Source organism: Pseudonaja textilis, chromosome 1 (genome assembly GCF_049901715.1).
Source record: "Pseudonaja textilis isolate UNSWEBS1 chromosome 1, rPseTex1.2, whole genome shotgun sequence".
Taxonomy (NCBI): Eukaryota; Metazoa; Chordata; class Lepidosauria; order Squamata; family Elapidae; genus Pseudonaja; species Pseudonaja textilis.
In genome coordinates this window covers 205,181,935-205,196,840 of record NC_141990.1, presented here as the reverse complement: position 1 = coordinate 205,196,840, position 14,906 = coordinate 205,181,935, and the positions used below count along the sequence as shown (strand labels likewise).

General features: G+C 39.3%; 1 protein-coding gene across 1 annotated transcript in view; it reads right to left on the bottom strand.

The window, feature by feature from the left end:
• VWDE (von Willebrand factor D and EGF domains) overlaps positions 1-14,906 on the bottom strand; it is a 200,146-nt gene that overhangs the window by 69,210 nt on the left and 116,030 nt on the right. The window contains exons 22-25 of the mRNA XM_087925528.1: positions 10,402-10,439; positions 7,923-8,303; positions 5,964-6,261; positions 497-1,321 (exon numbers count right to left, since the gene is read on the bottom strand). Coding sequence (XP_087781654.1) covers positions 497-1,321; positions 5,964-6,261; positions 7,923-8,303; positions 10,402-10,439 — 1,542 coding nt within the window. The remainder of the gene's footprint in view (positions 1-496; positions 1,322-5,963; positions 6,262-7,922; positions 8,304-10,401; positions 10,440-14,906) is intronic.

The following is a 14,906-nucleotide window of genomic DNA, read 5'->3' as shown; positions in this document are numbered from 1 at the left end:
TAAACTTTTTTTCAAAATAAATAACTTTTTATTAATATCATGTAACTAGATATGGCAAACTATATACAGAATTCACATTCACCATTTTAAACAATGCTGTCTTCATTCAGGTAAAAAAAGGAAATAAGGTTTTATAAATATTCTACAAGAATATCTCTTATCTTTTATTCTAGTTGATTCTCTCAAGACACAATTTAATTACATTTACCAATTATAGATATATATTCATTGCTAATATGGGAATAGCGTGAGAAAGTCTGAGAAGACTGACATCAAAACTTAAATTATTCACTTCTGGTAATTTCTTTCCCCATAGTTTCCAACACAAGTGTTGCAATAAATTTTTGAATCTATTAATGCATGTGGTGTGCCGGGTTACATGAGTTTAATAGGGCATTCTTAATATTCTTAATACCCCCAATAATTAATCATGAATTGATGTAGAGAGTGCTAGTAATCGCTCCTCCCCTCCCACCGCCCCCTCAAAAATTCTTACCATAACATTGTATTCCATCACCACTGTATCCATAGGGGCAGGGTCCACATTTGAATGTCTGATACTTTGTTGATTCACAGGGCACACCAGGGAAACATGGCATATTTGCACAGTTGACTCGCTTATTAAATGATCTCCAATCGACTCCCAAATGGTTTACACCTGAGGCATAAGGCTTTCTGAATGAAGCAGTTCTTCCTGAAATTCTTGACTGCATAGAGCTCCTTTGTGCTTGGCTACCTTGATCTATACGAAGAGAAAACAACGTTTTCCAAGGGAAAGATGACGGCACTGGTGTGGTCCACACAGACTGTCTCAAATACTTTGCTTTAGAACCACGGTCAGAATTAGTCTGGGTAGCTGAAATCCCAAGAGATTTTCCAGAAGGTGTAAGATCAGTTGAGGTATGGCTTTGTTGAATAGCATGCAACCTTGTGCCCATATCTTGTTGAGTGGAGGTATTCCTTGTGATATCCACTTGAACCTGCAGTTTATAGTCTGAAGGTTTTTCAGCAGCCCCTGCTTCATTTTTTTGAAGAAGGGCTCCTCCACGGGTGCCATTTTTTATTTTGCTGAATGGAACGGTTCTTCCTATAGATGGTGTAAAAGACAGAGGCACCACTCTTTCTTTGAACGGAGTTTGAATATCAATAGTTAAAGGATATCTTGCTATATGGAAAGTTGTATCTAATTTTGGAATATGATCTTGTGAAGATGTAGAATCAATACCTTGTAAATTCTTTATGACACCTTGGGCAAAGGAGATTTTGGCTTCCCCGGGGACTTCCACAGTTACATCAGGCAGACGTTTTGCAGAACTTGACACTAAATGAAAAAAGGTGGATCAGCACAAAATATTCTATATTTGCCCCCCCCCACCCCTCTCTCTCTCACACACACACACACCATGGTCAGGGTCTATGCATTTTTGGGTTTGTCTTAATTATTACTTTATTGGATTTTTTTTTCATTCAATTTATATTGTTTTTTTGCAATGAAGCAATGCATGAAGGGTATATTTATTCTTCCCTCGTGTATTTGGGATCAGTCTTCATTCATTCTCTTAATAGTACAATAAAATCTGAACATATTGGTTTCATAGTTATTACTCAATTTTGTATTTAACCTATGCTGTTGTAAGCCACCTAGAGGAACTTTGGATAGTGAGACAGGCAGCATATAAATTTAATAAATAAATAAAATAAATAAACCAACAAATTTTCATCACTCATTTCTCATCACTCAGGCCTTGTCTCCTCTTATTTGAGCACATACATCTACACTAACTCAATGCTATCACATTTGACTTATTGTTTTTCCCTTCCAATATTTCTAGCTTTTATTTCCATGTAAGAAAGTTGAAATAAACACACTTTCATATCCATCCACTTTTGCTTCCTTCAACCAATGGGTTATTCCTTAGAACAGGCCACAGGCTGCCTTTCTACAGATTTTGTGCAGAGAAATTCACTTGCTTATTTAGGTTGCTTCCCACAATCTATAAAACTGGTCATCAAATGAGCAATAACTATTACCTTGGTCTTCAGTACATCAGTTTTCAGATCCATGCTACTTTCTGTATCATATAGTACTTTGAAGTTTATTGAACTTATCATACAGTAATATTATCATCACAGTAACATTCACTGCAAACCATACAGATTCTAAGCTCATATTGTCTACTTTCTGAAATATATGTCGTGTATTTTCCACATCCATTCATGTCTACACTAAACTCATTTCTTATTTCACCATAAGCATTTATATACTGTAATTTATCTACAAATACTTTAAACTTCTTACACCTTGCTCAATTTTAACCATTCACTATGCATCCTATTTATTCTCACAAATACTTTATTTTCATCAAATACACTTTAAAGCATTTAGCAATTAAAATTCAACTGCTTATTTAATTACATCTCCAGCAATTATGTTCACATAATTCAAGCTCATTTACTGTCTCAAAAGCAACCACTGTACAATAATACTTTTCTCTCATATTCATATATTCTCAATGACCTGCTGAGAACAAAATTCTGGTCTGCATACACCTGTCCAACATAAACTGTATCTCATTCCCCATATATTATTTGCTGTTCATTCATTTATTATCCATTAAAATCTACTACACTGGTGGAAGACACTCAGCTTTATATCTCTACTTCAGGCCCTTTGAGCGTGGATGTCCTATCTCAGTGTCTAGAGGCTGTTGGAGACTGGATGGGGCAAAATGGGTTCTCACTCAATCCCATCAAGGGTATTTGGACCCCCCCCCCCAGAGACAAGGTGTCAGCTGTTTGTCCAATATTGAGGGGGTGAACGATAAGATACCAATTCACTTGTGTAGCTTCAGTTAAGTTTTTATTCGTCTCCCACGTCACAACAGGTAACAGCTATCAAAATCTGTTAAAGTCAGCTCTGGTTTTTGTTGCAACCCAGAGCTGTATTTATACATGTTATACACTGAATAATAATATAATTACTATAATCACCTTCCGGCTACCTTCGCTGCCTAACATCTGATATCCTTAAATTAAAGAAACATGGTAACTGCACCTTTCCCCTTATCTGTGATTTCATGCACCTCCATGACAATTCGCCGTATCCCCCATTTGCCCTGCACCATTACTACACCATCACCCTCTTGATCTTCAGCCATGAATCTTCATTATTGCACCACTCCTTGCCAGGAAGTCGATGTCAGTCATTTGAGGAATCCTCATCATAATGCCAACGTGGTAACACAGTCAATGTAAGGTAAATAAATGACTATGGTCATATCACATCTCAGCTGTCTTAGCTCCAATCCGTTCATCATTGGAATCATGACAGGTGGCCCCTTCTACCAAGATTCTGATTAGAATACAAGAACACATTAGACAAAGGGATAATGGTGCAGGGGTTACATAATGGGCCCTGGCTTATTGGCATGAAGGTTGTGGAATCTTTGCCTCAGGCTATCTGCACACATATCTGACTCATTCACCCAGGCTGCCTCTGATTTGGGATAGCCTTTCCATCGCACTAGGTTTTGAATAGTATGTCTTCATATTCTAGAATCTAGTATTTTATCCATCTCGAATTGTTCTGGTTCTTCACATACTAGTTTCATAGGTATCTTGTCGTTTCAATTGACACTTGTCTTTGGTAAATTTGTATGAAAAACAGGATGAATCCACCCTAACCATGATGGTAATTTGAGTTTAACTGTCACAGGGTTGATTACTTGCATTATATCAAAAGGGCCTAAATATTTTGGACCCAGTTTCCGACTGTTCAGTTTTAATTTGATATATTTGGTAGACAGATACACTTTATCTCCCACCTGGAAGGGTTTAGTAACCTGTCGTTTTTTGTTTGCTTGAGTTTTATATTCTCTGGAAGCTTTTTCTAAGGCTTTTTGTACATTATTCCAACATCCTTGTATTTTTTCTGACCATTCTTTAACACTAGGTGTGTCTTCTTTTTGACAGGTAAACTCTGGAATTGGGCCAAATTCCATACCATGTACTATATAGAATGGACTGCACCCAGTACTGCAATGCAGTGCATTATTGTAGGCAATTTCAGTGAATGGTTATAAATCTACCCATTCTCTTCGTTGATGTGAGATATATGATCTTAAATATCGTTCAACCATGGCATTCACTCTTTCTGTGGCTCCATTTGTGCTCAAGTGGTATGCCGAGCTGAGTCCCTGAGAAGAACCCATCAAAACGAGGAACGCCTTCCAAAATTGTGCCGTGAACTGCAGCTCCCTGTTGGATATTATTCTTCTGGGCGCCCTGTGTAATCTATATACTTGTGTCACAAACATGTCTGTCAATCGTCCTGCCGATGGTAGGCCTTTACAGGGGACAAAGTGTGCCTGTTTTGAAAATAAGTCAACTATGGTCCATATTACAGCGTATCCCTTGCTGTTTGGCAATTCAACAATAAAATCCATGGCTATGTCTTGCCATGGATGTGTTGGCTCTGATACTGTTTGCAATAGTCCCATTGATTTGCCTACTTGAGGTTTAGATGTTGCGCATACATGGCATGTCTTTACATCAACCCTCATTTTGGGCCAGCAAAACTGATGGAGGGCTAGATGTAGTGTCTTTAAAAATCCGAAATGTCCTGCCTGTTTTACATCATGGCAATTTGTAAGTATTTCGTCCCTACACGTGGCTGGTACGTACACTTTATTTCCTCTTCAAGCTATCCCATATTTAAATGCACATAAATGGGAATTTTCCTTAAGCCAATCATCCTGTGCAGTAGCATTTCATATGGTGTCATGGATTGTTACCTTTAAATGAGTCACTTGACCAACTTTTTTGGATGAGTTATCAACAATTAAGGGTTGAATAATAATATCTCATGTTGATTGATACTGAGGCAACCAGGACAAGGCATCTGCCATGAAATTCTGTCTTTCCAGTACGTACTTTAATTTGAAATTGAATCGATTAAAGTACAGGGCCCACCTGACCTGCTTAGGAGACAATTGTCTTGTTTTTTTTTAAATGCTTCTAAATTTCGGTGATCTGTCCACACTTCAAAAACTTCCTGTGCCCCTTCCAGGAAATGTCTCCAAGTACTTAGTGCCCATTTTATGGCAAAGGCCTCTTTCTCCCATATTGCCCAGCCTCTCTCTGTAGTAGTAAACTTCTGTGATGTATATGTGCATGGCTGTAGTGCTCCGGTTTTGTTCTCTTGTAACAGGACAACCCCTATGGCCACATTACTCACATCTGCATGCACAATGTACTTCTTCATTGGATCAGGATGTCGTAAAATGGGTGCTTGAGAGAATAACAATTTCAATGTTTCAAAGGCTTGTTGACATTGCTCAGACCATTTAACTGATTGGGTTGGCTTTGGTTTTTCTATTTGTGTCTTTGTTTTTAGCAACTCAGTTTGGCAATGCAATGTGGGCAAATTTAGGTATAAATTGTTGATAAAAATTTGCAAAGCACAAAAAACTTTGTACCTGTTTTCTTGTTTGGGGGATTTTCCATTCCATTACAGCTTTTACCTTCATTGGATCCATATCCAATCCTGCATTAGAGATTCAGTATCCCAGGTAGTCCAGTTTCATACAATGGAACTCACACTTAGATAATTTTATATATAATTTGGCATTTAATAATTTAGTTAATACACTCCTCACCAACTGGACATGTTCTTCCATAATTTTTGTGTAAATCTGTATATACTTGGATATACTAGCACCCCACAGTATAATTGTTCATGTAGTACACCATTAATAAGTTGCATGAACACCATGGAGGCCCCTTGTAATCCAAAAGGCATTACTCATAATTGATAGCTTTCAAGGGGACAATTGAATGTTGTTTTCCACTCATCCTCAGGTCTTACTCTCATCCGATAATATGCCTCGTGCAAGTCTAATTTAGTAAAGAAACGTCCAGTTGATAAAGTAGCCAACAACTCACTGATTAATGGTAACCGGTACAGGTTATTGACGCAGATTGTGTTGAGTCCTCTGAAATCAACACACAAACGTAGGCCACCATCTTTTTTTTTTCTCGGAATAGTACAGGGGCAGCTATGTGTGATCGTCCAGCTTTAATGAATCCCCGGGCTAAATTCTTTTCTATGAAGTTCCGCATTTCTGCTATTTCCTTTGGTGTCATTGCATACATCCGGGGTTTTGGTAATTTTGCCCCTGGAATCGGTTTGATAGCACAGTCCGTTGGGCGGTGTGGTGGTAGAATCTCACACTTCCTCTCACTAAATACTTCCACCAAATCCTGATATACAGATCAAAAAGGAGAACTACTATGTTCCTCTATCAAACTGATGGGCTCCAATCTTGAACTCTGTTGTTGTACTTCTGGTTCTTGCTGTGGCGGTTCTGGGCCTATAATAAACCTCAACTGTCTAAACCTAAAATAACTGCCTTTCGCATTTCCAATACTACAATGAACCTTAATCGTTCCCAATGGGCTCCAATTTCTAATCGAATAGGAACGGTCATCATCATAGCCAGTACCCCCCCCCCCAACAATGACCCATCAACATGCTCAAACTTTATGGCTGTAGGAATGGGTTCTAATGGTACATGCAGTTCATCCACAACATGTTGACTAATCAGACATCTGGTACATCCAGTATCTATCAATGCTCCATATCGGCCTCTAAGTCCTACATTATCTAACACTATAGGTATTATAAATGGCCTAACAGGAGAGCTTATCATGATGTCTTCTTGGCTGTCATCACCACTGTCACACAGTCCCGACACCACTCTCAGCTGATGCTGCTCACTGTATTACTTTGTCTCTCGTGTGGCCAGAGCTATTGATGGTTCTTTTTATGTGACACCCTGTGATTTTTCATGACTACCAACTCCCCTGCCACTATATCCAATTTGTGAAACAGTTCCGGAAGGACCCCTCGCTGTTTGCTTCATACATCCTGTATCTATTGTAGGACATTAGAATGCCCTATGTCCCACTATATTACAACAAAAACACCTAAGATTTAAACGACCTCTGGTATTGTTGGCCACAATTCCTTGCACATCCCTTCCTATTCCCACATTAGTCCCAATCGAACCAGTTTTTCGTGGAACTTCAGATTTCTCTCTAAACTCCTTCAACCCTACGTCTAATTCGACAACAGTTTTATACCAGTCTGTTATTCATTGGGGTACACCCCTGTAGAGACAAGCCTGTCATAATCTTCGATCTAAACTGGCCCTGAATACCTAATCAATAGGCATTCTGGCCAAGTCCGCAACTTCCCGGCCAATCGTCTGAACTCCCTGACATATTCAGCAGCTGGTCTTCCATTCTGTTTTAAGGCCATTATTGCTTCCTCAGTCTGGTGTACTCTAGACTTATCCTCGAATTGATTACGAAGCGAATCCAAGAATAACCCTACATCAATCAATTCTCTAGCACGGGCACTAATGCAGCTCTGCCACCCAATCTGCTGTGCCTCCGGTTAACATCCCAGTAATTGCTATTATCATTGACCATTGGGAGGGGTAATATGTTGCATATAATTCCAAATGATTTACTACTTGGCTGAGAAATAAAGCTATGCAATCAGGATTTTCATCAAAAGAAGTTTGCAGTGGGGGTGGACCCCATACCATACACTATTCACACTAGCCAATCTTTCTGAGGGATCCCCAAGATCCTTCCTGTGGTTCACATCGAGGTAAGGACTCTGAACGTTCGCCACTAGATGTCATCTGTGTGGCTCCTCTTCTTCTGAGCTCTGAACCCCCCACCACCTCAGCAAGTGAGGAATCAAACCCGGCTGAAAAGTCATGTGTTGTTCTTTTATGGTTACAGTATCTTTCATTCCGAGGCAGAGAACTAAAGAAAGAAGTGTTCTCCGTGTTGCTTCCCCAAGAATGTTTGGTGTCATGGCTGCTGATACTCAATTCCCCATATTTTACATGTAGAAGTTCAAGAGTACTAGCTCCAAGGCTGGATGGGGATGTGCTCCAGTCGTCTCCCTCACCTATCCTCCTTTCTCTCCACTTCTCAAATGCATCAGCATGCACAGGGACATGAGCAGGCGGCTTACTCTGAAGAAACCCCATGACCTCCGCTAAGTCAAACCTTCTCCTCCATTTCAGCTGACTTTTTGGTCGCACCACCTTTTGCAAGCTGTCATCGGTTCCTCTGTCCAAGCCTCCCATTCCTTCAGCGGATGGGATATTACCTGCAACAACGTTAGTGCAGTCGGTGCCCAGCTGGCTCTCCTCCTTCTCCTTCTCGGATTCAAACTTCAATTCATCCTCCCCATCTTTACCCTCAGCCATAGTTCGTCGCTCCTAGGATTCCAAAGGAACTGAAGCCTCCCGAGGAAATAAACAGTGTGAAGTGAGAGAGCTGACTTTCTCTGTCAGCTGTTTGTCCAATATTGAGGGGGTGAACGATAAGATACCAACTCACTCGTGTAGCTTCAGTTAAGTTTTTATTCGTCTCCCATGCCACAACAGGTAAGAGCGATCAAAATCTGTTAAAGTCAGCTCTGGTTTTTGTTGCAACCCAGAGCTGTATTTATACATGTTATACACTGAATAATAATATAATTACTATAATCACCTTCCGGCTACCTTCGCTGCCTAACATCTGATATCCTTAAATTAAAGAAACATGGTAATTGCACCTTTCCCCTTATTGGTGATTCCATGCACCTCCATGACAATTCACCCTATTCCCCATTTGTCCCTCACCATTACTACACCACCACCCTCTTGATCTTCAGCCATGAATCTTCATTATTGCACCACTCCTTGCCAGGAAGTCGATGTCAGTCATTTGAGGAATCCTCATCATAACACCAACATGGTAACACAGTCAATGTAAGGTAAGTAAATGACTATGGTCGTATCATATCTTGGCTGTCTTGGCTCCAATCCGTTCATCATTGGAGGACACAAGTTTCTTCCATTTTTAATTCTGAGTGGAATTTCACTGCCTCAAGTAGACCAGGGTGCAATGTGTGGGTCTTACAGGACTCACAGCTTCTGTTCAAAGAACAGGTAGCAGCTATGGCTAGGAGGGCCTTTGCACACCTTCGGGCTGTGGGCCAGATATGCCAATACCTGGACTGGGAGGTTCTGACCCAGAAGAAGTATTCAGCAGGTTCTGACCAGTTTTGGAGAACCAGTAGCAGAAATTTTGAGTAGTTCAGAGAATCGGCAAATACCACCTCTGACTGGAGATTTTACACTATCCTTCCCCTGCCATACCCACCAAGTCACACTCACAGAACCGGTAATAAAAAATTTGAATCCCACCACTGATCTGACCATAGTAAAATACACTCTCATAATCTCTAGGTTAGACTACTGTAGCACATCTGTTCATCCCAATCTTTTAGCTAAACACCCTTTGAATGGTGTGGGAGTAGGAATGGATTTCCAGAGGAAAAAATTTACCCTGAGGACACAGATAGACCTCCAAGTGCTTTAACAACCCACTAAAAGGATGCAGATTACCAGCTGTCTGCAAGTATAAATCCTTCCATTCCCCACTATCCTGTCAGAGCTGATGAAGCTTCTTGGATGAGAAGCAAAACATCTTCAAAAGAAAAAACAAAAAAGTCTAGTTGCCTCCTGAAAAAGCACCTTTGGGATAAAGAAGCTAAACAATCACCATTTCTCATATCCTCTTGGGTCTCCAAATTGTCCAACAATATTTTACTGTTCTGTCTCTTCTTGTTTCCCCCCACCCATTTAAGTCACCTAATGGAGGACCTCTAGATCACATTCATTGAGAATGTTGCACAATTTTTCCCAAACTTCTTTCATTATGTCAGTTTTACTAGAAAATAATTGACTCCTACCCTCCTTTGCACCCACAACAATCAAGAGACTAAATGTTTATGGAGTTTTTCAGTCATCCAAGCCATGGTTGTCCCCAAAATGCTTTTTTTAAAAGGCAACTGGACTTCGTTTTTTCTAGGAACAAACAGGAAAAAACAAAGTCCAGTTTCCTTTTGAAAAAGCACTTTTGGGACAACGAAGAGACTAATTTGTTTCCTTTGGCTTACATTTCAGGCCTTTCATTTGCAATTAAACTTTCGTCTAGCAAACTTATACAAGTTCCTTTAAAAAAAAAACAGTAGCTAATTTTTCATTCTCAAGGCTAATTCAAGGCACTGATTTAATTTTAAACCCCTGAACAATTTGCTTCCTCTCAGATCAACTTGCCAATCCTTTATTTTTTTGTGAGATCTATAGTTATAGATTTACAGATTAGAGGACCACTGAGCTATCATTCTAATTGTGTCCTTCCAAGAAAGACCGATAGCAGATCATGCTATTTCTTTGCTACCAAATCATGGCATCCCTTTTGACCTAGGCATTCTTACTTGCTATTTTAAATTTTATGGTAGTTATATAATATTTCTTTTTTTCTAACCTTGTTATCTTTTTGGATGAAAGTCAGTTTATAGATTTCTACAAAGATCAAAGAAGCCTATAAGTTTGTATTAATGCATAACTGTGCTGCACAGGAGGAGTGAGCACATATGTAGTAAATGTATTCACTTAGAACAAATGTATAAAATACTGAATATAAGAAGAACTGCATTAAAAATGTAGGGAATAAATCTTTTATTTTATTGATAGACATGTACATGCTACATTAAACAAAACAGGTATATCATATTCCATTATCTGTTCATTAAGAAACTACCCACAGTGCTTTCCAAGGAAGGAACAATCCATCAAAATTATTTTCATTTTAAGCTTAATTAAATTAATGTGTACATTAGCTAGGTAAGTTGGAGAGACACTAGAAAGAAGAAGTGAAAAGAATACCAATATAGTAAAGTTTTTAATTGTATCCTTTGTACATAAGATTTAAATCATTCACTTCTACAAAAGGGCATGCTGGACACAGAGGAAATGGAAAAAAAATCAAACTCAAATCACAACCAAGATTAGCCTGTTTAGATATGAACATGGGATTCAAACTTATACACATTCAGTATATTTTCCCTTAAAAGATAGCATGAAAAATAGTGCTAGTGATGGATGATCCCAGTGCCAGGGCACATAATTTTACTGTAATTCCTTATAACTATAATCCCGTGAGGGAAAAAAATGACTGAATAATCTTTTTCAGGCATGCCGCTGGCTGCTGACCTAACTAACATAATTGTAACATTATATTTGACTAAAATTTTTTGTCACAGGCTCCCTTTCAAATGCTCACACAAAACACAGAGAAATTAATAAAATGCCATTGTTATCTTATGTCTCCTGCACTGTTAGATTCTTCCTCCTGGCTAAACAACAGTGTGATACTGACACATATAGATGAGCTACACTCAAAGAGATTCAATGTTTCTCTCTGACATAGGCAAACAAAGATGCAGAAGAACACATTGTGGAAAAGATTCCATCATTTTTTCTCCCCAAAGAGTACCATTACATTTCTTTCAATTAAAAAAAAAAAGAATGAAAGGTAAATGAAATATATTGCAAATAACTTGAATTTAATTCAGATGAGAAATACAGATAGTCCTCATTCACTTAGGGACCTTTCAAAGTTATAACCGCAGTGAAAAAAAAAGGGACTTATGACCATTTTTTTCACATTGACAATCACTGCAGCATTATGTGATTATGTGATGGTCATATGATCAAAATTCAGCCGCTCTAGCAACTGCATCACATTTATGATGGTTGAAGTGTCCCAGGGTCATGTGTCCACTTTTTGTGACCTATTGATAAGCAAAGTCAATGGGGAAACTAGATTCACTTAACAACCATGTTACTAATTTGTCAACTGCAGCGATTGTAAAATGGGGCAAAATTCACTTCACAGATGTTTTGCTTAGCAACAGAAATTTTGGGCTCAATTGTGGTAATATGTCGAGGACTATCTGTATTCTAAATTGCAATTGTTTCAAAAAGTGATAATGATTTCTATTATCCTATTAGCATATATAGATTCCGTCCAGATTTTCTTAAAGCAATCCTGAAGTAACTTTCTGTTACTTTCTCTCATAATCTTAGGTTATCAGTTTTTATCTATTTTGTATGTATGTGTATGTAAGTTTCTACAATATGCATTCAACTGGGTCAGATTGTGCTAATCCAATATTGTCTATCTGGTTCCCTTTCCTTTCGCTTTACCCACTATCAGTTCTGAAAACTCTCAAAAGTCTGAGTTTTCCTGGCAGGAATATTTCATGTCTTTATTACCTTGTACTAAGCATGGACTGCCTTTGAAGACAGTGCAAAAAAATGGGACTGACAACTGGAACTAACAGATTCCAATTGGTGGCCACCACACTGGCTTTGAATTTACTTCTAGATCCAGCTCAAACTGTTTGTTATCACATTTAAATACTTTATTTATTGGCATCCAACTAACTCAGGGATCATTTTTTCAATCAGCCCCATGTGATCATGGAGAGGATCCCTACCAGTGGTGGTATTCTACTGGTTCAGCCCAGTTCAGCCAAACCAGTAACTCCGAGGATCAGCTGCTGGGCCCACCCGTCTGCCCCAGCTCTATACTACATTTCCTGCTTTTGAAGCTCAGTTGCTTCGCACCGCACAGCAGATTGCCACACGTCAGCTGTTGAACACACAGGGAGAGTGCAGGATTGCAGGAGGTGGTCAGTAGGAAACCCCTCTGCATGCTTGCAAAGCACACCCACCAAGCCATGCCCACCGAACCGGTGGTAAAACAATTTGAATCCCACCACTGGTCCCTACCCTTTGGAACACTATGTCTTTCCCAAGGTAAGGAAGGATCCTAACTTTCCACTGTTTACGAAAGCTTTAAAAATGTAATTACTTTGCAAGACGTATTAGTCATGACAAAAGAACAGTCCTGAGTTAGTATGATTTGGTTTGATTCTGTCTTAATGCTTTTGCCTTGAGTCCTTTTTGTAGTAGTTTGTTTCTTTATAAATAAATCCTGGAGACTGAAAAGATTTCACTTGAAAGAAATGTGTATGCCAGTTGTATTATTTATGTCAACATTGATTTATATCAAGCAAAAATGAAAGCAAATTTGATATAGGTGCCAACTTCCAGAAGTGTCTGTTAGTAATATTCCTAACTATGTGCAGAGGTGCAACTGATTTCCCCCATCTCCAAGATACTGTGCGCTTATTTGGTTTACAACCTGTTGTGTTCCATCTGCATTCATGGGCATGAGACAACTCCATGGATTAACTGTAACAATGGCCTTAAAAATCATTTTCAAATTGTTTTCAAATTATTATTTTTCCCAAAAATGTCTAAACGTAAATTGTTTTACAAATACTGTATATCTGTATAGTTCTTTCAGATATTCAAGCATGTGAACAATCTATAGTAATCTTTCGTCTTTTTTTCTTTATGTTGGAATGGAAATAAAAGAAATGGATGGCTGGATGTACAAGAGTAATACCAGTTAAGTGTGGATATGTTGTACCTATTTAAAGGATCTGGAATCCAAATAACAAGTGAAAAATAAGTGATTTCAGGTAACTAGATTTTCTGATATCATATCCAATTTAGCCCTCCATAAATACTCTCCTGGTCTAAAATCTGGTTATTTTGTTTGCCATTGACGGTCCCTGTTGATAATTGTATTCTGAATAGAATCCTTTATGTCAGTGGTTCCCAAACTTTTTCAGTCCACCGCCCCCTTGGTGCTACAAACTCATCCTCAGTGCCCCCCACCCAGGGGCAGGATTCAAATTTCTGTGGACGTGGCCTAATTTGAGGGTGTGGCTTGCTGGTAACATGACTGGGTGGGCGTGGTTTGGTGACTGGCAAACCAAATACAAGTGGTCCTCACCTAATGGCCAGTTGCTTAGCAAGTGTTCTAATTTATGACTGGCCTCCCCAGAACTACTTGACCTGTTTTTAGAGTTTTGACAGCCATGCACACACATATACATATACTACCTTCCAACCTTGCTGATTAGATTATTAGATTCTAGTAGTGAATATGCTTTGCCAATTCTTGTTGATTTGTTTTATTTGTATTTCTTTATTTTATGTTGCTGGATTGCATTTACATGTGTGTCCCTTCTTGTGCATAACCCAGAAGCTTTTGTGATTCTTTGCAGCAAAAATTACTGACCTCTGGCTTTGCTCTACTTTTCAAACATGCTGGCACTGCCGCGTTCTAGGTGCCGGCCCCACAGGACCACCCCATTGAGGCCGCTGCACTGGAGGGACCTGCCCAAGCAAGTCTGAGCGGAGCGGTGCACCAAATCAATGGGGTGAGCCTGGCAGAGGGAAAGAGAGAGAGAGAAAAGAAAGAGAGAAAGAGAGAAGGAAGAAAAGAAAGAGAAAAGGGAAAGAAAGAAAAGGGGACAAAGAAAGAGGGGATGGAGGGATGGAGGGGGGAGGGGGAAAGAGAGAGAGAGAGAGAGACCTGATGCATCAGATTGAAGTGATGCCTAGTTTAGAGGCCCTTTTCCACATTTAAACATCTTTGCCAGCATCTTTGCCAGCACATTGAAACATCTTTGGCTTCTATTAATTAAAGGTTTTGCGGACAAAACATGGCCAAGAATATCAGGAAGCTCTCACATTTTGTTGAGGCTTTAACCAGAGGCATTGGACTCACATTTTGTTGAGGCATTGGACTAGACCTCCACCCAAAAAAGGTACTTTTCCCCAATGTATTACAGTGCCAATTCTGAAGAAGGCAAAACCAAAATGTATTGGTAAACTACAAGGAGAACACACACACACACACACACACACACACACACACACTTCCTTCTAACCCTGCTGGAGCAGGTGATTGGACTAGAATAGATATCTCATTATCTTTTTCCTCCCTCTCTCCCTCCTTTATTTCTTTTTCTTTCTGTCCCTGCCTTCCATCCCCCCTCTTTCTTTGTCCCCTTTTCTTTCTTTCCCTTTTCTCTTTCTCTTCTTCCTTTTCTCTCTCTTCCTCTC